The sequence below is a fragment of the Peromyscus maniculatus genome, chromosome 20 (assembly GCF_049852395.1).
Source record: "Peromyscus maniculatus bairdii isolate BWxNUB_F1_BW_parent chromosome 20, HU_Pman_BW_mat_3.1, whole genome shotgun sequence".
NCBI lineage: Eukaryota > Metazoa > Chordata > Mammalia > Rodentia > Cricetidae > Peromyscus > Peromyscus maniculatus.
Window position 1 is genome coordinate 51,603,369 of NC_134871.1, and position 23,438 is coordinate 51,626,806.

The 23,438-nt window shown below is 46.0% G+C and overlaps 1 protein-coding gene across 3 annotated transcripts in view; it reads left to right on the forward strand.

Moving 5' to 3' along the window:
• Nucleotides 1–23,438, forward strand: part of Srebf2 (sterol regulatory element binding transcription factor 2) — a 63,023-nt gene that overhangs the window by 26,403 nt on the left and 13,182 nt on the right. For all 3 annotated transcript variants that reach the window (XM_006980205.4, XM_042264628.2, XM_042264630.2), the window contains exons 4-12: nucleotides 1,688–1,834; nucleotides 3,781–4,002; nucleotides 5,995–6,109; nucleotides 6,266–6,447; nucleotides 9,488–9,680; nucleotides 10,163–10,344; nucleotides 12,855–13,131; nucleotides 16,049–16,218; nucleotides 22,364–22,532. In XM_006980205.4, the coding sequence (XP_006980267.2) occupies nucleotides 1,688–1,834; nucleotides 3,781–4,002; nucleotides 5,995–6,109; nucleotides 6,266–6,447; nucleotides 9,488–9,680; nucleotides 10,163–10,344; nucleotides 12,855–13,131; nucleotides 16,049–16,218; nucleotides 22,364–22,532 (1,657 nt within the window). The remainder of the gene's footprint in view (nucleotides 1–1,687; nucleotides 1,835–3,780; nucleotides 4,003–5,994; nucleotides 6,110–6,265; nucleotides 6,448–9,487; nucleotides 9,681–10,162; nucleotides 10,345–12,854; nucleotides 13,132–16,048; nucleotides 16,219–22,363; nucleotides 22,533–23,438) is intronic.

Sequence of the window (23,438 nt, forward strand, 5' to 3'; positions counted from 1 at the left end):
CATACAGCGACTGACTGAGCCTTCCCTGGAGATAGACTCCGGCCTCCCTGGCAAAGGCTGGTGTAGTGACTATATAGTGTTGACTCCTGGTGGGTATAGAACTGGAAAGAGTGAGTTGGCTCAGTGGACATAGGCACTTGTTACCAAGCCTAAAAACCTGAGTTCAGTCCCCAGGACTCACAGGGTGGGAGGAAGGACCAACTCTTACCATCTGCCCATGACTTCTGCACCTGAGTTGTGGCATGTGCTCACCCCCTGACCCTCTCCATACATGTAAAACTAGTAACTGTCAGGTAACTGTCTTTAAATTTGTTTTCCCTGTTTTGCAATGGATACTAAGTGTGTATGGGGGGGTGGTAAATGTGCATTATTTTTGTAATTAAAAAGACAAAAACAAAAAACATGTTTTAGGGGGCTAAGGAGATGATTTAGTAGATAAGATTGCTTGCTCTGTAAGCATTAGGACCTGTGTTTGATTTTGTTTTGATTTTTGTTTGGTTTGAGACAAGTTCGCTCTGTAGCTCTGGCTGTCCTAGAGCTCACTCTGTAGGCCAGGCTGGCTTCAAACTCAGAGAGATCTGTCTGCCTCTGCCTCCTGAGTACTGGGATTAAAGGCGTGCACTGCCATATCCATTAATCCTGTGTTTGAATCCCCAGTACCCATGTAAAAAGCTGGGCATGGCTGCTTGTGCCTTTAAACCCAGCTTTGGGAAGGGGAGAGATAGGCTATCCCGAGAGCTTACTGGCACACCGGTCCACTGAAAGGGTGATAGCCAAAATGGAAGCTTTTAGTTCACTAAGATCTCTAGAAAGGCAGTAAGGCAGAGAACTGGTGTCCTGCGCTGGCCTTCATGTACTCTCAAACAGATGTGTGTATTTGCAAACACATGTGCATTCACTACACACAAACTGTTTTCTTACTAATAAATCTTTTTTTTTTCTTTTCTTTCTTTCTTTTTTTTTTTTTTTTTTTTTGGTTTTTCGAGACGGGGTTTCTCTGTGTAGCTTTGCGCCTTTCCTGGATCTTGCTCTGTAGACCAGGCTGGCCTCGAACTCACAAAGATCCACCTGCCTCTGCCTCCCGAGTACTGGGATTAAAGGAGTGTGCCACCACTGCCCGGCCAATAAATCTTATTACATTTTAAAATATTTGTGTGTGTGAGTGAGTGGATGGGTGGGTGGACACATGTGGAGATGAAAGGATACCTTGTGGGAATTGGTTCTCTCCTTCCACCTTGTGAGTCCTGCAGCTCAAACTCAGATCATCAAGCTTAGTGACAGGCACCTTTACCATGGAGCCATCTTGCTGGCCCCAAATTAATTTATCGTAAAAAACAAACAAACAAACAAACAAACAAACAAATATCCTGGTTCTCTCTCTCTCTCTCTCTCAGCTCTCCATTGTGAGCCATCCTTCCTCTGTTCCTGCCACACAATAGCATTGCTAGCCTGAAAGCCCAAACGAAGCACTAAAACACTCTGTAGCTGTCCCTCTCTCCTCTTCAACACGGGGTGCAAGCTGCACAAAATAGCCAACTTTGGGAATCGTCTGTAGGGATTTCCTTTTTGTTTGTTTGTTTGTTTTCAGTTTTGTGAAAATGTTTTCTTACTGTTTTGTGATGAGTCTATGTAACAAGAAACAAATGAAAAAATATAAAAATAATGCTCCTTTTTGTCCTTCTCGTAGGTCCTGGTTCAGCCTCAGATCATTAAGACAGACTCCCTTGTTCTGACCACACTGAAAACAGATGGCAGCCCTGTCATGGCTGCCGTCCAGAACCCAGCCCTTACTGCTCTCACTACCCCCCTCCAGACAGCTGCCCTTCAAGTACCAGTAAGAGTTGCATTCTCCTTCCACTGCACTTCAGAGTTTTTAAAGCCTACTGCTAAGTAGACGTTGGGAGCGTTTATGGAATATGTTCGTCAGATTGTAAATATCTCTGCACTTTTAGTTATGCTTTTTCCCTTGAAATGTTGCCAGGGTGTGTTGTATTAAACCTTGGGATCTTGCAAGAGGGTGGAAAAGACCCCAGATGAACCCTGCAGCTGGGCAGCAGCTCCACACAGGACCAGCATCTCCTAGGCACTGTTGTTGCCATGGAGCTTTGACTTCCAGGGTCACCACACAGGGAGAGATGTCAAGACAAGGAAAGCGCCATCCTTCACTTACGGGATCCCAGCCACTTTGAGTAAAAGATTATTTAAGTTTTGGAAGCACTATCTTTATTCATAAAAACCAAGAACTAGGGTTTGAGATGTATCCAGTTGATAGAACACTTGCCTAGCTTGCATGAGGCTCTGGGTTCAATCCCCAGAAACACATAAACAGGGTGTGGTGTCACGTGACTGCACATGACTTCCCAGCATTGGAGAGGTAGAGGTTGGAGGTTCAGAAGTTCAATGTCATCCTCAGCTACATAGCAACCTTGGGGCCAGCTTAAGCTATGTGAGACTTTGTCTCAAAACGAAATAAAAGCTGCCAAGAACTAGAAACATCCAGTGTCCATCCCTGGGATAATAGCTCACAGCGCACCCATAAAATGGAAGTGTTGCCAACAGTAAGAAAGGGGACTATTGATGCCTAAGACAACCTGGCTAAACCTCAGAATGACAGAGAGCAAAAGAAGCCTGTCTCAGAGGTTCATATGGTGATCCCATTAGTAAGAAGCTCCGGAGATGGAACATGGCTGTGGGTATTGTCCCAGCAGGGTTCTGGGGCAGGACATAAGGGAACATTCTCAGGATGTAACATCCTAAGGTGAAGGGTTTTTGTCTTGACTTGGGTGCTACATGCTGTGCTCATATGTAAAACTTCATCACACTTCTAAAAATGATATTTGTTATGTGTAAATTATTATTTGTTTTGCTTTTATTTTGTTTGTTTTTATATAGGATCTCTCAGGTTGGCCTCAAACTCAAAATCTTCTTACCTTGACCCTCTGGGGGCTATGGTTATAGACGTGTGCCACCTTGCCTGGATGACTTTTTTTTTTTTTTGGAGACAGTGTCATTATGTAGCCCTGGATGGCTTGGAACTGACCGAGATCTGCCTGCCTCTGCCTCCCAAGTGTTGGGATTAAAGGCGTGCGCAGTTACTACCAGCCCAGTGAAATATTTCTAATTCTAATGAGTTAGAGCAGGTTTTTGTCTCTTTATTGACCATTTGGATATTGAAGCCATTTATTAAAGAAACTAAGAATAAAAATTAGTAAACATGGGAACAGGGAAAGGCAGAAATGAGGGGTAGAAGCCTCTGTGGTTGAGTTGATTAGTTAAGCAAACAGCTCTAAATGAAAGTATGAGTTTTACCTTTGTAATCTCTGATGGTCAAACTATAGAAAAAAATGTAGGAATTTATTTGTCATTTGAGAAGAGAAAAAAATGTGTCACACACTCAGAGAAAGTTTTCTCTTGGCCCAGTTAATGTAGTTCATACATGTGTGTTCAGAGGTGGCTGACAGTTTGACAGCAAACCATACAGCTTTTTTCCAGCACCCCCTAGATCAGAAGTTAAGGCTGAACTAATCTTTCGGTGGTACAGCTTATTGACAGTGACTGTGAGGGGAAGGTAGGCGCTGATGAGCTTTTGGTCAGCTCGTCAGGTTTTGGGGGACCTGGCATCATTAACCCAGGAGGTGTTAAACCACATGGAGCATTCCCAGATAACACCCCATATGCAGAAGCATTCCGAGCTGACACCCCCTATGCAGGAGCGAGCCACTTTGTGTTGGGAGGTTACTTTGTTTAAACTAACAAAGGATAACTCTGCCCTTGTTCTAGACCCTGGTGGGCAGCAATGGGACCATTCTGACCACAATGCCTGTAATGATGGGCCAAGAGAAAGTTCCTATTAAGCAAGTACCTGGAGGCGTAAAGCAACTAGAGCCCCCCAAAGAAGGAGAGAGGCGGACAACACACAATATCATTGAAAAGCGGTATCGATCCTCTATCAACGACAAAATCATAGAGCTGAAGGACTTGGTCATGGGAACAGATGCCAAGGTAGGTGCCAAGAAGAATGGAGATTCGTGCCTCGGTGCCTCCTGTCTGTCGTGGGGATAGACACAGAAGTGAGTGAGAGGTGCATGCTCATGGAAGTACCTCAGTGTTGGACAGGATTACAAACTACTGCCCAGGAGACACGGCAGGAGAACTGCAAGTTCTAGGCCAACCAAGGCTAAAAGTCAGTTCCGTAAATGACTGACTGACTGAGGAGGGCTGGAGAGCTGGCTCAGAAGTTAAGAACATGTACTGCTCTTCCAGAGGGTTCTGCTCTCAACACCCTTGCCGTTGCTCAGGACAGGCCGTAACCATAGTTCTGGGGACCCAGCGCCCTCTTCTGTTCTCAAGCACTGGGCACACATGAAAGGCAGGCAAAATACTCATTAAAATAAAAATAAGTGCAAATTATCATCTAACATAAATGGAATGTTGAGAATTGATGATGTGGTGACCTCCTAGTACCTTTGAGTCCTTCAGCCATGCTCTGTTGTGACTGTCTATGACACCCAACGTAAGGGATGCTCTGCTATGACAGACACCCCAGTGTTAGCAGGAGATACAGCTTCATACCTAGTGGTAGGTATAGATAGGATGGTGTACCTTGGAGGCAACTAAGGACATTCTTGACATACTTTGAGTAGTATTCCCTTTTAGGGGAGAAGAGAGAGTGGTGATTGAGTCCTTTGACCAAGAGCAAAGCAGAGGAAATTAATTTTCATATCTATATATATAGTTGGTTTTTTTTTTCAATGAATGTGTCTCCTGGGAAATGGGAGGGGTTGCTTGTTTGTTTAAAATACCAACCCTATTTTAAAGGGAAATTCATTGTTTTCCTTACAGTCTACAAGAGTATAAGTATAAATGTTAAGTAGAAAATATATATTCTTATTTAAAATAGCAGTTGAGAAATGCTCTGGGTTTTTTGCTTGTTCTAGTGTTAGACTGAGTCCATGGTTTATACGTGCTAAGTTACTCCGTTACTAAACTGCCTTTCCAGCACAGTACTGGTTTGTTTGTTTGTTTATAAGCCTGGGTCTCATTAGCCCTGGCTGGCCTAGAACTTTCTATGGATCTCTCAGGTTGGATTCAAACTCAGAAAGGTCCACCTGCCTCTGCTTAAGTGCTGGGATTAAAGGTGTGCATCACTATACCAGCCTCCAGTGCTATTATTGTGTTTGTTTGCCACGTGTTTTCCTTAAAATTTTTCTGTTGTTGTTGTTGTTAATGGGTTTTTTGTTTTTATTGTTTTTTGGTTCTGGTTTTGGTTTTTCTGAGACAGAGTTTCTTTGTGTAGCCCTGGCTCTCCTAGAACTTACTCTATAGACCTGGCTGGCCTTGAACTCGGAGAGCTTCCTGCTTCTGCTTCCCAAGTGATGGAATTAAAGGCATGTACCACCACTGCCCAGCCTTAAAGTTTGGTGGTTTTTTTTGTTTGTTTTTTGTTTTTGTTTTTGTTTTCTGGTTTTCCAAGACAGGGTTTCTCGTGTAGCTTTGTGCTGCCTTTCCTGGAACTCACTCTGTAGCCCAAGCTGGCAGAGATCTACCTGCCTCTGCCTCCCAAGTGCTGGAGTTAAACGCGTGTGCCACCACCGCCCGGCTAAAGTTTGTTTTTATGTTTATTATAAGAATTATTATAGCCAATATTTATATGTCAATTATATGTCAGTACTACCAGCCTATGGTTTACATACTGTCATTATTCACATGTTAAAGATTAAGGGGAGGGCTTAGTAAAGATTTAGCTCATGATAGAGTTAGAATGTTCCAAACCCTGGATCCAATCCCTAATATTATCCCATCTCACACACACACCCCCAAAAAAGAAAAAGAAAAAGAGGCTCAGAGTTAGGGTGAGTTTTATGCCAGATAGCCAACATTTGAACCAGTGTTTGACACCTCACAGCTGTGCTCCTCACTCATGAACTCTGGGGCTCTGCTCTCTTTGCTCCAGCATGCACTGCTTTAACTGTGTTTCATTTATCTTCTTCCCAGATGCACAAGTCTGGCGTTCTGAGGAAGGCCATTGATTACATCAAATATTTGCAGCAGGTCAATCACAAGCTGCGTCAGGAGAACATGGTGCTGAAGCTGGCAAATCAGAAAAACAGTAAGTCTTTGTGTTGAGAAAGGCCTATCAAACCTCACAGTTGTTTGGAGAAGTCCTGTGATGGGCACAGGGGAGGACTCAGATGTGTTATGAGGCCCTGTCCATGTGGGATTTTGTAAAAATTGATAGTTTTCTAAGGGGGAGTTTTCTTTGCAGAGCTCCTGAAGGGCATTGACTTAGGCAGTCTGGTGGACAGTGACGTGGACTTGAAGATTGATGACTTTAATCAGAATGTCCTTCTGATGTCTCCCCCGGCCTCTGACTCGGGGTCCCAGGCAGGTTTCTCCCCCTATTCCATTGACTCTGAGCCAGGAAGTCCTCTGCTGGATGATGCAAAGGTATGAGCTTTTAAAATTTCTCACCCTCAGAATCTCTCGTTTTCCCTAAAGCAATAGTGGCCACAGAGAGGTGACAGGATCAGTGCTTATCCAATGAGGGGTGAAGAGGACGAGGAGTTCTGTGACATTAGCTGCATTTAAAGAGGCGAAAATTGCTAAGTGTGGTGGCGCATGCCTGTAATCCCAGTGCCAGGGAGGCTGAGGAAGGAAGATCTTGAGATGGCAGCAAGACCATCTCAAAAAAAAAATCCAAAAAGGAACAAACGGCCTCTGGATGAGGACACAGACAGACTCAGATTTAACAGGTCCTTATAGAAAGGCCCATCAGAGAGGAATGAGGACACAGAGCAGCTGTCAGGCGGGTGGGCTCTGGGAGTTGCTAGATGTGCTCCATTACTTCCTCTGCCCATAATGGGCCTGGCAAGACCACTTTCTGAGGCTGCTATGCTAGTTTAGAGTGAGGCCGCCTCTGGGTGCTCTTTCCGGAAACAACTACAATTTGCAATCTAACAGATAACATTCTACCAACCCAGGGCTCTTAAATGGTCCCTGAACAACAACAACAACAAAACCCATGGCAATTGAAGTTTTAATGAGTTTCTAGGAACCTTTGGAGTCACTGGATCCTATACTGCATCTTGACATTGGTGTTCCCAACTCCAAAAGCATATGGTTTCCTTCTAGCATTTGGTTTTGTTTGTTTGAAGGTTATCATGTTGCTCTGGCTGGTCTAGAAGTTGCTATGAAATTTAAGAAGACCTTGACCCCCAATCTTCCTGTCTTTTTACCAAGTTCTGGGATTACAGGCATTGCCAGTGCCTTCCATGCATGTGGTACTGAGAAGCCATACCCAGGACTTTGTGCATGCTAAATAAGCATTCTTCTTCCTTTCTTCCTTCCTTCCTTCCTTCCTTCCTTCCTTCCTTCCTTCCTTCCTTCCTTCCTTCCTTCCTTCCTTCCTTCCTTCCTTCCTTCCTTCCTTCCCCTTTTTTTTTTTTTTAAGATAGGTCTCGCAGTCCTAGCTGCTTGTCTGGAACACTCTATTTTCTATGTAGACCAGGCTGGCCCAGCACACAGCAAACATTCTTTTTTTTTATTTATTTATTTTCATTTTATGTGCATTGGTGTTTTGCCTACATGTATGTCTGTTTGAGAGTGTCAGATCCCCTAGAACTGGAATTACAGACAGTTGTTAGCTGCCATGTGTGTGTTGGGAATTGAACCCAGGTCCTGGAAGAGCAGCCAGTGCTCTTAACCTCTGAGCCATCTCTCGAGCCCCACAAACATTCTTTTGAAACTTTTTTTGTAAATATGTTTCTGTTTGGTAGTAGTGGTCCATATAACATACAATTTGGAATATGTGCATCAGGGCTTGGGGAAAATCTTGGCTCCAATCCTCTTCCTCACTCCTTGTCAGTTCCCTAGGGCCTCTGCTTCCAGTCCTGTAAAATGAAAGAGACACAAAAAGCGCATTCTAGTTTTTGCTGTTGTTGTTTTGGGTTTTTGGTTTTTCAAGACAGGGTTTCCCTGTGTAGCTTTGGTGCCTGTCCTGGATCTTGCTCTGTAGATCAGGTTGACCTTGAACTCACAGAGATCCACCCGCCTCTGCCTCCCGAGTGCTGGGATTAAAAGCGTGTGCCACCACCGCCCGGCTGCATTTTAGTTTTAATAACCGAACTTCAGCTTCTCTCTCCTCTTCAGTGTTTCCCTGACCACCGAGGCGAGAAAAGCTCAGTTGTCAGTTGCTCAGCTCTGCCACCATGGCTGTCCCTGGTATGAGGAACTGAAACCTCTGAATCCATGAACAAAAGCAAACGTCCCCTTTAAAAAAGTCACATTCCTTTTCTCTAAAGCATAGTTTCCATCATTATTGGAGTGTGGTGTAAACACAATGAAATAGTCAGTAGGATGGCCCAGCAGGTACAAGTGCCAGGCATGGGACCTGGAGCACCTGAGATCCAGAACCCACGTTAAAAAGCCAGATTAGTGGGTCAAATTTGTAATCCCATCTACAGGACTCTTAATCTGTTTTTAGCCACAACGCTTTTGCTCATGTATACAGCACAGTGGCAAAAATAACAAGAGACCCTGCTTCTAAAGCAAGGCTTGGTTTCTTTGTAGTCATGGGACTGCTCTTTGATCTCCACATCTCCAGCCCCAGTATGCTCTCTATTGTTGGAGAGATCCGTTTTGTAAGAAAGTTGGTCTGGCACTCAGGAGGCAGAGATAGACAAATCTGTGAGTTCAAGGATCATCATCGTGGTCCACATAGAGAGTTCTAGGCCAGCTGGAGATATATAGTGAGACCCTGTACTCCTTACTTTTGTTCTGTGGAATATGCTCAGTTGGCAATAGAAAGATTATTCCAATGTTTGAGTAATAGTTTGTGAATCGTGGACTTAGGTCCCTCCTGGCTTTTCTCCTCTCTGACTTAATGGTCTTGAACTTAACCCCCGCAGTTTGTTTCTTGGTGTATGTATAAAAACAGTGTCTTGGGTGCTTTTCTGTTGCTGTGACAAAACACCACGACCAAGGCAACTTAAAAAAATAAGAAAGCAGCCGGGCGGTGGTGGCACACGCCTTTAATCCCAGCACTTGGGAGGCAGAGGCAGGCAGATCTTTGTGAGTTCGAGGCCAGCCTGGGCTACCAAGTGAGTTCCAGGAAAGGCGCAAAGCTACACAGAGAAACCCTGTCTCGAAAAACCAAAAAAAAAAAAAAAGTAAGAAAGCATTTGATGTGGACTTATGAATTCGGGGGTTAGAGTCCATGATGCAGAGCAAAGAAAGCCAAGGTGGCAGGAACAGCTGAGAGAGCTCACGTCCAGATCTACAAGCAGGAGGTGGAGAGAACACACTGGGTATGGCGTGAGCATTTTGAAATCTCAAGGCCATTCCAAGTGACATACTTCTCTAGCCACCAACTGGGTGCCAGATACCAAATGCCTGCGACTTCTGGGGGACGACACATTCAAACCACCCCTGCAAAGTGCTGTAAAAACACAAATGGTAATCATTCTGACCCTGAGTTGCTGTTTTGAAGGTCAAAGATGAACCAGACTCTCCTCCTGTGGCCCTGGGCATGGTGGACCGCTCTCGAATTCTGCTGTGTGTCCTCACGTTCCTGGGCCTCTCCTTTAACCCCTTGACTTCCTTGCTGCAATGGGGAGGGGCCCACGATGCTGACCAGCACTCATATTCAGGCTCTGGCCGCAATGTACTGTCACTGGAGTCAGGTAGGTGGGTCCCCTAGTACTGCCTGGGTTAGGTGGACTGCTGTGACAAAAGGACCCTGTGTAAAACTGCGTGTATCTACCTCGTCCAAAACAGGGGTGGGCCTCCTACCTGCTGGCTTCCGACTGGGCTGGCCTAGTTATGTACGTACAGTAAGACAAACTTACGTTTGGTTAGAACTAACTGGAACCTGCTTTGTTACAGTTACCATGAGAAGAGGGGGTGGGAGAAATAGGGGAAGTGCCTGCTTGAGGGACTGTGTGGTATTAGGTCAGGTGTGAGATCCATGTCCTAATGTGTCCTGTAACTGAGCTTTTTATGGCACTCAGCTCCATGGTGCCAGGGGATATAAAGATTCCTATTAGGCTATAGAATTGTCTACCATTTCTTCTGAAAATGATGCACCCACTTCTGGAGCCCATCAGGTGCCTTGCTGTTCCTCAAGGCCCTGCCTGGTAGTCTCAGCTGAGATGCCCCTCTTTAGGTTCTGGGGGCTGGTTTGACTGGATGATGCCAACTCTCCTCCTATGGCTGGTAAATGGTGTGATTGTCTTGAGCGTCTTTGTGAAGCTGTTGGTCCACGGGGAGCCAGTGATCCGCCCACACTCACGCTCCTCAGTCACCTTCTGGAGACACCGGAAGCAGGCGGACCTAGACCTTGCCAAAGTGAGTTCTGTCATCCACCTTTCTTCACCTTCCTCTGTGCTCAAACAAGAACACAGTGAATGTTGTTGACTCCCCGGTGTGTGCGAAGTCCTGTGGCAGGTGCTGGGGTGACGGGAAAGGAAAGGGCACTGTACCTGTACCAGCCACAGGGCAATGCAGAAATCATCTATGGACACTGGATGATCTTTGTCCGTTATGACATACGGTGCTGTGAGTCTTGGGGTATAAATGGCGCTGTCCTGATCAAGAAAGACAGGCAGGCAAGCAGGTCAGAACCTTTCAAGCTGATAGTGCTATGAGTGATATCTTAGTCACTTTCTCTCTGTTGTAACCAAGTACCTCACAGAAGCAATTTAAAGGGGGTGTTTATTTGAGCTCAAGTTTTCAGTCCCTTCTGGGAAAGGCTGGTGGTCATGGGGCAGGAGCTTGTGGCATGGTATTCCGATATCTCGGCAGATCAGGAAGTGGAGCATTCATACAAGAACTACAAGTGGAGATCACTCACAAGATCTGCCACTAGCAGCCCACTTCTGTCAGCCTGGCCTTAGTCCCGAGGGATCTATGACCTTTTAAAGCATTGCTACCAGCTGGGGACCAAGTGCTGGAATACATGAGCCTGTGGGGGAGGCATTCACATTCAACCAAGACAGAGTAGACAGAGGATATGTGTGTCTAAAGTGCAGGCTATGTCGAAGAGAGATGCCAGTGAAGGCTAGTAGTGTAGTGGTCCACATGTGCAGAGTTTTGACTAGCAACTGAGTTAGGTGGTTTTTTTATTTATGGGTGTGTCTGTGTAGAGGTATATGCACATGTGTGCAGATGCCCACTGAGTCCAGAAATGGACATCAGATTCCCTGGAGCTGGAGTTGCAGGTGATTCTGAGCTCCCTGGCCTGGATGCTGGGAACCAAACTTTGATCCTCTGGAAGAGCATCAAGTGCTCTTAACTTAACTCTGTGAAGTTTCTCCGACCTCTGAATTAGGTTTTTATTTCCAGTTCACTAGTGAATCAGGGAAGATTTTTGAGCAGGAAAATTAGCTGAAGGTTTTTGTTTGGAATCAGTATAAGAAGAGGTTATAGGGAGGGCTCTGTGGCACCTTGTGACACTGAAGGATGTTGCTGTTAAACATGCATACTTCGGGAGTCACGTGACTCAGAACAGTCCTGAGCAACAGTGAACCCAGTCCTTACTCTCCCTTTGGCAGGCTGTCACAGTGAGTTGTATCCCATTGAAATCTGTGCCCACAGCCCTGGGTCCTAAAATACAGATGTGATGGTGGGGGAGGGTTGTTCACAGGAATATCGTAGAGGCGGGTTTAAGGGTGTTGCATGATGCCATTCTAGTGACTGTATGAAGAGTAGGTTGGGGAAAGGAAACATGAAAGGTACAGAAACAGTTTAGGAGGCTCTTAGAATGGATGGAATAAGAGATGAAAACCTAGAATTTAACACTTTAAAATGGTAGAAGTGAACAAATATTTTGAGATGTAAAGTAAGTAATAATGGTGTTAACTCAAAGGTGGAAGAGGCTAGAAGGTGTCGAGGGCTCTTTTGAGGCTATTGCTTGGAAACATGCAGATGCCTTTGTATGTGAGCAGTGACCAGGAGGCAGGCTGCGGGGCTGAAATGAGTCAGTGCCTGAGTGGGGAGCTGCATTCTTGCTAGGAGAGGATGTTTAGGGAGAGTTGGGCTGATTGAGGCAAAGGAGCAAAATCAAAGCCATCCTGGAAAGCAGCGAGCCCTCTAGGAAAATAGCTTCTGGTTGCCATTGACAATCTCTCAGTTACCAATATCAGCAGGGTGCTGTAGACTCTGTTAGACCTGCAGCAGGGCAGAGATCCCAAATTGAGGTAGTTTAGCAATGTAGCTGTGAGTTGGCCTTAAAGCTGTGGTTCATGGGCTTCTACAGGCCACAGAATCATAGGCTACAATTGCAGAGCTGTGAATAAGCAACTCTGCGGTGGGGCTCAACAGATTTCCAGAATCTAAGCATGTACTTTATCTAAAAACTAGTTTCTACCTATTTATAAAAGCTACTGTGGCAGCTGGCTGGTGGTGCTGGCAGCACAGGCCTTTAGTCCCAGCACTCAGGAGACAGAGGCAGGTGGATCTCTGTAAGTTCTAGGACAGCCGGGTCTACAGAGTGAGTTCCAGGACAGCCAGGACTACATAGAGAAACGCTTTCTCGAAAAATAAAACAAAACAAGAAGTTGCTGGAAACTGCCAGCATTTGCTCAAAGACAGAACACAGCGCAATTTAATTTGGTAAAAAGGCCAGGGAGTTCTTCAGAATATCTGTGGTAATTCTTTGTGGGGAATGAGGTTATAGGTAGCTTCTTTTTATGTTTTTGTAGCTTTCCAAAGTTGTTCTTTAATGGAAGTTGTGTTTTATTCTAATAACAAACATGTTTTATACTCATAACAAGATGGGTAAAATAGAAATATCTTAAAACAAAAAGGCCATGCATGGCAAAGCCAGTGACCATTATTACCACTTGCTGCTTTTATAGGGTGATTTTGCGGCGGCTGCTGCCAACCTACAAACCTGCTTATCAGTTTTGGGCCGGGCACTGCCCACCTCCCGCTTAGACTTGGCCTGCAGTCTCTCCTGGAATGTGATCCGGTACAGCCTGCAGAAGCTGCGCCTGGTACGCTGGATACTGAAAAAAGTCTTCCAGCGCTGGCGGGCTACCCCAGCCACTGCAGCTGGCTTTGAGGATGAAGCTAAGAGCAGTGCGAGGGATGCAGCCCTGGCCTATCACAGGCTGCACCAGCTGCATATCACAGGTGAGAACACAACTGCTACCTGGTTTGCCGTACAGGGCCCTGCACATCTCCTCCTTAGCTTGCTTTGCCAGAGTTCCACTTTGACAGAAGCCACTTTTACATGGCTTTAATCCAGCCATCAGCCTGCAGTGTCTATAGCTGTAGTTTATCATTTCTTTCTTTTTTCTTTTAATTTATTGATTTTATGTGTATAGATGTGTACCACATGTGGGCAATGCCTTGTGGAGGCCAGAAGAGTGCGTCAGATCCCCTGGAACTGGAGGTACATATGGTTGTGAGCTGCCATGTGGGTGCTGAGAATCAATCCAGGTCCTCTGTCTGTAAGGGCAGCCAGTGCTCTTAACCACTGAGCCCCCTCTCTAGCCCCAAGTTTACCATTTCTAGGATGGACATCATTCCCAGTGACAATGACACTTCTCTATTTACTTAGGCCTGGCCGGCAGGCACACACCTATAATCCTAGCACTAGGGAGGTTCAGGAGTTCAAGATCATCCTTGGCCAACTTGAACTACATGAGACCCTGTCTCAAAAAAAAAAAAAAAAGAAGATGATGAAGAAAATGAGGGTCCAGCAAGGTGGCTCCGTTGGTAAAGGCACTTGCCACCAAGCATAACGTCCTGAATTCAATCTTATTGACTCCTGTGACAGGAGAAAACTAACTTCCTCAAGTTTTGCTCTGACTTGCACACACATGCCCACGCGCATACACACATAAATTATCAGTAAATATTTAAAAAACCAAAAGTGCTGCTTAGGATGGCTTCCTGCTAGTTTGGTTGAGCAGTGGTACCACTGACAGCTGACGGAGACAAGAGGCAAGTTGTTTTCCAAGGAAGGGTGTCATGCACTGTTTGGGACACCTGCCTATGAGACACAGAGGAGAAATTTTCAGTAGACATTGGACCTATGGGATCTGCAGCCCCGATAATGGCCCTGGGCCTTCAGGGGAGAGAGAGAACCAAGAGTGTCTAGAATATCTCACCAAAGGACAGGTAGAGCAGTGGAGTCGAGACAGGTGCTGCCTGGCTGGGCATGGTGCACATCCTTTACTCCCAGCACTTGGGAGGCAGAGGCAGGTGGATCTGTATAAGGAAGTCCAGGTCAGCCAGGGGTACATGGTGCTCCCCTGCCTCTAAAAACAACAAACAAACAAAACACTGCCTGAGGGGCAACAGTCAAAGGTCAGAGGAGCATCAAGAGGTTTGGCATGTAAGAGGGACAAGGTAAGGACAGAGATGGTTAAAGAAGAGAAGGCTGTGCCGGGTGGCGGTGGCACACGCCTTTAATCCCAGCACTCGGGAGGCAGAGGCAAGCGGATCTCTGAGTTTGAGGCCAGCCTGGTCTATAGATCAAGATCCAGGACAGGCACCAAAACTATACCGAGAAACCCTGTCTCAAAAAAACAAAAAAAGAAAAAAAAAAAAAAATGAAGACAAGGAGGTGAAGGTTGCTGCTGATGTGTCCACTAGTAGTAGATGAAGTCAGAGATATCTGTAAGGTGTGGTCCTAACATATGGAACATTCCTTGTGAGTTTGAGAGGGAGCAGGCCTAGTCATCTAGGACGGAGGGACCAGGAGATAAGACTGTGGGCATCAGCTTTGACAGGAAATCCCTAGCTGCAGATCTCTCCCACTGGTTTGTTTTTTTCCTGCCCCTGACGGTACCCTTAGAGCAGACTCGACATCCCAGTCTCTGCTCAGGAGATTAAGCTGCTAGGGTCTAGAGTTCCAAGCCAGAACACTTCACACCACTCATCTCCACACTCACTGAACATTTTCAACCCCGGGACCTAAGGGGGCTCTCCAGGGTTAGGGGTGCCCACAGCATGAGTTTCATGCTGTCTTCTATCCTCTCCCTAAAGGAGAAAGCTTAGAGCTTCGTGGGGAAAACAGGTACCCCACACTATACAGAATGAACTCAGGGACTAAGAGCTCCCATGCTGATAACACAAAGGCAGCTAGGTAAAAAGAAGCCTCAGCTAAAGAGGTTAAGAGGGCCTGCTTGCTGCCTGACCTCAAAGCCAGGAGACTGCTAGTCCTTTGTTACCTCCCAGCTTCTGTAGGAGGACCAGAGCAAGAAACTAACTGTAGGAACGCTTCAGGACAGCTAGGATGGGTCCTTGGGTCTGTCCTGGGGCAGGCACTTTGTCCACTGATCTCGTAGTGGAAGGCTTTACCTACTAATCTAACGTGTGTAACTGGCACTGTTCAGTGTTCTATTTCCTTTTCTGTGACGCTTATGGGAGGAGGCTGATGAAAATCAAATCCACTCTGTTTTTATGTTGTGTTGTCTCCCTTCAAATATTTGGAAATTCAGACCTTTGTCAACAGAATGAGGCCATGCTGTTGACACTGCTTTGGAAGAGATTGCACCACACACCTCGGAGTTCTTTCTATCCAGTGATCGGCAGTCCCAACAACTCCATTGTCACAGAACCAGAGCCATGTCCCTGTTGGTTTGGGAGGTAGATGAGCACAGCACATAGCTAGTAACTTGCTTAGCCTGCATCCCATCTGGACCTACCTGATCACAAAGGTCGCTCTTTTCTCCTGGCACCTCGTGTATTCCTTACTGTGCTTACAGTGAGGCAGAAATGAGAGGAGTCGTTTACTTTGGCTCACAATTTGGAGAGTAGGCAGAAGGGAGCTTTCAGCCACAGGTAGGAAGCTGAGTCAGACCGGATCTGGAGGTGTGCTTTAGCCCTCAAAGACCCACTGCAATAGCCTCTACCTCATAAAGGTTCCTCAGCCTTCCCAAACATCACCACTAAGTGGGGACCAAGTGTTGAAACGTCCGAGCCTGTAGGTGACAGTTTATGTGGAAAGCCGAGCATTGTTAGTGATTGTGCTGGGGGACAAAGAGACGTTTAGTTCGGAGACTCTGTCAGCATTAGTGTCTGTTTCTGCCTGCCCTAGGGAAGCTTCCTGCAGGATCTACCTGTTCAGATGTACACATGGCTCTGTGTGCTGTGAACCTCGCCGAGTGTGCTGAGGAGAAAATCCCACCAAGCACACTTATTGAGATCCATCTGACAGCCGCCATGGGACTCAAGACCCAGTGTGGAGGCAAACTGGGCTTCTTGGCTGTGAGTACCCTTCGATTCCTGTATTAGTTACTTTCCCCATCACTGTAGTAAAGTACTGGGACAGCTTAAAGAAACAAGGATTTATTTTGGAAAGGGTATGGTCCATCGTGGCAGGGAGGAAGAATCAGAGATAAACCAGAAGCAAGGCCAGCCTACAACCCTCTTAAGTATCTGTACTTTTAAACCCTCTATATCTCTGATCTGCTAAGTAGGCCCCATGTCCAAAAGTTCCACAATTTCTAAAACAATGCCACCAGCTGGGGACCAAGTATTCAGAGAGCCTGTGGGAAATATTTCATTCAAACTATAGTGTTTCCACTGAGCACCTTCCCAGCCTGGAGCTAAAAGGCAATATGTGCCCCACCACTTAGGGGTTGGTTTTCACTTGCTCTTCCACAAATACGTAGAAAGATGAAGAGAATACAGCAAGATGTCCCCCTGGCTGGGGTTTTCAGGCATAAAGCCTTATTGGGGACATTCTGGTACACTGAAGTAAAAGTATCAGTTTGTAGACGTAGACAGCTGTATGTGGGATTCATGTTTGACTTCACTCTTAGAATCTTGTTACATCTCTGATCTCTTTAATTCACCCAAAAGCTGTTTTGGGGGATACCTTGTATTGGTCTCAGTACTATAGATCCAGAAATAAAAGCCAAGAGCTCTCTGCAAAGAGCTCAGGTCAGATGCAAGGTGGAAACTGAAGTTAGGAGGCACGTCCTACTCTCTTGGCAAGGTGCCAGCATTGGTTCCTCACAGCTGGCTGGTTCCCAATCCTTGTTATCAGCTAGTCCACGGCATCTGCTGACCTCAGGCTTTCTCGTACTCTAGCAAGAGACAGGCACATTTTACTCAGTGCCCCACACATTAGCTATGTTGAAAATGGAGTTATCTTATCTCAGCTTGTTGCCAGTTGCTAATGGAGGTGATATGCTGAGAACAGACCAAGAACATGCTGTGTGGTAACACTGATCCATTGCCTCAAGTGGCTCATTGCAGTCTACAGGACAGAGAACTCAAGAAAACTCTCCACTCTGTCTTTATGACCATAAATGAGACATCCATTGGTTGATTTCTTCAGCAAATGCTGCCTAACTCCTGTTCTGGACCAGGCACTCCCAGAAGGGACATAGAAGCATAAGATCTGTCGGGAGACCCAAGAGGTTTTCAGGCAACAGAAAAACATGTGGACAGTGCTGGCACAGGATCACCTCGTCACCCTGAAGCCCCACTTAGCTTCAGTGTTATTGCTGAAATACAGCTACTTTTATAAAGGACTCGGCCTGTTGGAGTTAAACACACACGTGGCAGCTGAGGATCAGAAAAAACGGCTCCATTATAACTGTCTCTAAAAGCGGGGGCTGGGCCATACCTTGTTGACCCATCTGCTTGGGAGGTTGAAGTAGGAAGAACACTTGTGCCTAGAAGTCCAAGGCTAGTCTGGGCATCTTAGCCAAGCTTATCTGGCACTGCTGAGGGATGTTTGGAGCACCTGCTGTACTTGCTGTTACAGACTGCTACAGAGAGGAAATGTTTTTCTATTGTCACCCACCTCTGTGAGCTTCCTCATACTAAATCTCGAGTGACAGTGCTCCTGGAGCAAAGAGTTTAAACACCTGAGACTTCAACGACGACGATGCCCAGTTTGCATAGTCAGTAAGGTGGGGGAGGAGAGTGAGGGTGGCTGGCATGACCAGCTCTTTCTGTTCACCCCCTTTTGGAGCAGCCAAATTAAGAGATGCAGACAATAGACACTTTGATTTTGGTGAGTTAGATTTAGTTAGCAAATGAGCCAGGTGTTGGGAGCAAACAGAGGGCTCACCTCTGAAAACAGTTTAGAGCAGAAGCTCCCAAACTCTGTGTGTGGGGCACTGTCAAACTGATGTTTTTATGGTACTGAAAGAAACACCTTCGAGTTGGTCAGTCAGTAATGGCAGTTTGGTTTTGTTTGTTCAGTTGTTAGGAGTTCCAGTATCCTAAAAAGGATTTCTGTCTTAACAGCTTTGTGGAAAAAAAAAATAATAGGTCAATTGAAAGAAAAGATGATGTCTAATTTGTTTTAGATTTTTGAGACAGACTTTTAAGATTTATTTTTCTTTTATGTGTCTGGGTGTTTTGTCTGCATGTATCTGTGCACTATGTCCATGCCTGTGAGCCACCGTGTGGGTCATTTGAAAGAACATCCAGTGCTCTTAACTACTGAATCCTCTCTCCAGCCCCTTCCTTCGGCTTCTCTTTTCCTTTTGACACAGGGTCTCTACTTACCCCCTGGCTGTCCTGGAACTCACAGAAATCTGACTGCCTCTCCCTCCTGAGTGCTGAGAATAAAGGTGTGAGCTACCACACTCGGCTTGCCTCCACTTTTTTTTTTTCAAAGATTTATTTATTCATTATGCATACAGAAGAGGGCGCCAGATCTCATTACAGATGGTTGTGAGCCACCATGTGGGTGCTGGGAATTGAACTCAGGACCTCTGGAAGAACAGTCAGTGCTCTTAACCTCTGAGCTATCTCTCCAGCCCCATTGCCTCCACTTTTTAAGTATGGCTATTACAGACATGTACTACCACATCTTAGAATCAGATTAGGCACAATGCAGTCCCCATTCCCTATTCCATGCTGATTTTCACTGCTAATTGCTGTTTCAAACAAGACAAAACAAACAAAACCAATAGCTTCCTAAAACTCATCTTTACAAAACATGTGGTGTCATTTAAAAGAAGGTAGTATAGCCTGGCTTTTCCAATGCCAAGCACTTGATCTAGTATTTTACATAGTGTCCACATGATGTTGAATGTTCGTATTTTAATCAAAAACTTCAGATATCACTTGGCTCCCTGAGCACTCAATGTGGCACTCAGGGTACTTGGCACACAATTTGTGATGGTGGGGACTGGAGTTGGGCCTGGTCCAGGAGTGCTAGATAGCTCTCAAGATCTAAGCAACGCGGGGGCTCCTGCCTAGCTTCTCATGTCAGGCAATGAGCAGATGAATTGTAGGAGAGAGGCCTCTATGCTGCAGCTCAGGAGTGCTCTGGTGTCTATAAAATTTAGAGGGAAAGTTTTTTTTTTTTTTTATTAAGAACAGTATAATTGGGCTTATAAAGCCAAGAAAATTAAAAGAACAATAAAAATTATTTTCCCTTATAGAAGCCAAGTTGTACTGTTCATCCAGGATTTCTGTTTCTTATTAGTTCAAACTACTAAACTCAGGTCTCCCCCCAACCTCCCATGGAGATTTCTTATTAGCTTATGCTTCTTAAAAATTCAGGCAGTTCAGAACTGCCTGTCACTCCAGCTCAGGGAACTCCAACACGCTCTTCTAAACTCTATGTGTACTGCACTCATGTGCAGAACACAAAATCTTTAAAAATTCTTAATGTCAGGCCAAGCGTGATGGTGCATGCCTTTAATCCTAGAACTCAGGTGGCAGGGGCAGATGAATCTCTGTGAGTTTTAAGTCTAACCAGAGCTACAAAGTGAGATTCTGTCAAAAAAAATTTTTTTTTCTTAATGTCTACAGCATGATTTCAATGTTTGTTTGTTGTTTTTCTTTTTAATTCAGCTTAAAATTTTATTTTAACTTAATAGTTTCCTGATGGTTTCTGTAGACTTTTCTTGCCATCTGACCTGACAGATTCTGTGCTTCTCTGTTGTCCATTAGGACAACCACCTTACCTTGCTGATTAACCCTGTGGCCTGGAGAGAGTTGCTCAGTGGTTAGAAGGTTCTGGGATGTAAGAGGCCCTGGAATTCACACACGCGCACACACACACAGCCTCTGTTGTCCCACAGTTGTAGTTATAGTTGAAGGTCACATCAGGTCATAGAATTCTACTCTGCTTTCACAATACCGTGTTGTCAGTGCTGGACAGTGTCTAAGAGACTGGGTCATTGTCCCTTTGATTTAAATGAAATGCTCTCCTGGGCCCATAAGCTGCCATGAAAATGCCAGTAAGTATCGGTAGAGCATTTCAGCCAGGCAGCTGTCCCCATGTCCCCCTGCAGAGTCTCCCCATTGCATCCTTGAGTGGCTGTGCTTTGGCTGTGCTATTTCTGACTCTGGCATTCAAGTTTTCTGAAGCTGTTACATTAACTGATTGCTGCTTAAAGTCTATTAAAGGTCAGAACCATCAGACTACCAGACCATGAGATAGATGCCCTCATTGTGCCTAAGCTAGAAGGGGGAAGTTCCCAGACCAGCAGCCCCTGCGATGGATGCCCTAAGCTCCATGTATGCTTCTTCCCCCTCCACCTCTGCTCAGCTCCCTATTCAGATTGAGTCGTTTTATAGATTGAAATCATGCGTTTTAGAGTAGAGATTTTATCACTCAAAAAATGATAGAACTAGAGGCTGGGGTTGGTGGGGAAGGATTTCCAAAAACACCCAACAGCATTGTCCTTGTGTGTGTTTTACACTGGGGCCCTAGATGTTGTCCCGGCTAGGGCCCTGGTGGTTTGAATTCCAGAAAGATGCTTTCAACATCTTTTTTTGAGACAAGGTCACTATGTAGCCCAGGCTGTCCTGTAACTCACTCTGTAGACCAGGCTGGTCTCAAATCTCACAGAGATCCGCCTGACTCTGCCTCCCAGGTATTGGGATTTAAGAAAGGCATATACCACCACACTTGATTCAACATCCCTTTCTTATGGAACTAGCCTAGATGTCTATCAATAGATACTTGTAGGGTAATGAAAATGTGTGTGTGTGTGTGTCTGTCTGTGTCTGTGTGATGGAATTATTCAGCTGTCTGTGAAGGAAAACTAAGTCATGAAATTTGTAGGAAAATGGATAGATCCATTCATTTTCCTGCAAATTTTTATATTGAGCAAAAATTATTATATCAAGCAAAGTAATACAGCCTCAGAAAGGTAAATCCCACATTCTTGGTCATATTCTAGTTGGGGTGGGGGCAGGGCATGAAACTAGAAAAGAGACTGGAAGCAGTGTAGAGGAAAGCGTGAGAGCCCGAAAACAAGCGGAGACAGAAAGGCCACAGGAAGTGGACAGGTAGGGGGCTGGGAGAGGGGGAATGGAGGAGAACCAACACTTTGTTTGTTTTGTTTTGTTTTTTGAGACAGGGTTTCTCTGTATAACAGCCCTGGCTGTCCTGGAACTCTCTGTAGAACAGGTTGGCCTCACAGAGATCCACCTGCCTCTGCTTCCCGCCGTGCTGGCATTAAAGACGTGTGCCACCACCACCTGGCTGAGAATCAACACATTTTGTTTGAAAATGCCAAAAAGAAATCTCATCCTTTTTGTGTTAATTTAAAAGGCTGGAGAGAAAGCTCGAGGGCTGAGAGTACTTGCTGTTCTTGCAGAGGACCCAGTCTGGTTCCCAGCACCCACACCCGGTGGCTCACAACCACCTAGAGCTTCAGTTTCGGGAGCTGGAGCACCTCTTCTGGTCTCAAGGGCACACACGTGGTGCACATATACATAGGAAAATGCTTATGTCGTTTACACTCAGCACCATTTTAGGTTTGCCTAGGGGAAGAGAAGTCTATTTCTGGTCTTTCCTCTCAGGTTGGGGCTCTTGCAAGGAAGGCATGAGACTTCCTGAAGAGACTTCCTTCCAGGGTCACACATGGACACACAAATGTACCATGGTCCTGGGCAAGTCTCCTGCTGCCTGGTGTGGTACCTACAGCTGGCTCTGGGTGTGCACACACTCATCACACTCAGGGAAGAGCTGGAAAGATTAGTCAAACAACACAGTTTGCCTAAAAATACTCTAGAGATTGTGCAGTTTAAATTTCTTGAGACGTCCCAGGATTGAGGGGCTGCTTGGTGAGGCACTCTTGGTATCACAGATAAAGTTAGGGACTTCTGAGGCCCCTTCCTAAGTGAATACCTGTTGAATACTAGCAGGTGAAAGAGAAGTAGACTCTGGAAGGCCGAGACAGGCTTACCAGGACAGGGTGGAGCAGGAAAGTGCATCATGTGCCCTGGCCCTGCTCCTGATGCCAGGTTCCCCAGATCATACCAGCTTTGCTACTTTCTCTAGTTTCTGTGGTCTAGGGCTTCATGCAGGGCCTGTCCTCTGTTGGTCCACCTTTCCCCAGCAGTTAGCTCTTCCTGATGACTAGGCAGTAGCTGCAGCCAGCATTCTGCTACCTTGGCGTCACTCCTGTCCTTTCTTTTACAGAGCTACTTCCTTAATCGTGCCCAGAGTCTGTGTGGCCCGGAGCACAGCACTGTCCCTGACTCTCTGCGCTGGCTCTGCCACCCCTTGGGCCAGAAGTTTTTCATGGAGCGAAGCTGGTCAGTCAAGTCAGCAGCCAAGGAGAGCCTGTACTGTGCCCAGAGGAACCCAGGTGAGGGTGCTGTCTCTACTGCTCAGAGCTGGTGACAGGCTAGGTACAAGGGAGACAGGAGACCTGGGTGTCTCCACCTTAGTATCTTTTTTAACGATTGGGTCTCATAAAAATGAAGTAACTTTCTTGAGGTCAAGCCCTTCAGAGCCTGTCTGTAACTTAGCTCAGTTCACAGCCCTGCTGTGTAGGGCAGTCATTGCCTGTGGTCACGGCATCACAGGGCCTTACACACGTGGTAAGTTGTGATTAAGCACCAGCTGTATTCTTAGCCCCTGTTCTAGACACTCAGGAGATGAAAAAGGTGTGGGGCTTGCTGTTCCCTGGCCTCTGGGCCTTCTGGTCCCATTGGGAAAGCAGACAGACATATATGGAGCAGTTAGGGAACAATAGGCGGCAGGCACTCATCAGTGCTCAGAATGGTGACAGGGACAGGGCTCCAGGCATCAGAAGGCCAGGCAGGCTTTCTGTCCCTGGCATTTGATAGTGATTGGAGTTGACTGGCCCAGTCTTAGCGTGCAGAGGCTGGCAGGGTAGACTCACACAGGGAACACTTGAGTAGTGTTCTTCTGTGGTTTCTCTGCTGAGTGGAGAATCTGAGACAAGGAATCATACCCCCTGAGTACAGAATGGATATCAAGTGGGGATTTTTTTGGGGGGGGGGGTAATCTTGTTTGTTTGTTTTTAATAACTGTTGTGCAGTATAAGGATGATGTTTGACACCAAAAATTGAAGGATAAAAAAATGAAAGGAAAAGTGACCTCAAGTCTTCTGACAGCCTCGTCACAGGGTAGACCTGCACTCCCCAGGCCGTTTTGTCACAGAGAAAGTGTCCAGAAACACCCCTCTTTCTCTCAGCTGCATCAGGGCCAGAATGGAAAGGGCTGGTGATGCTTGCTCTACAGGCCT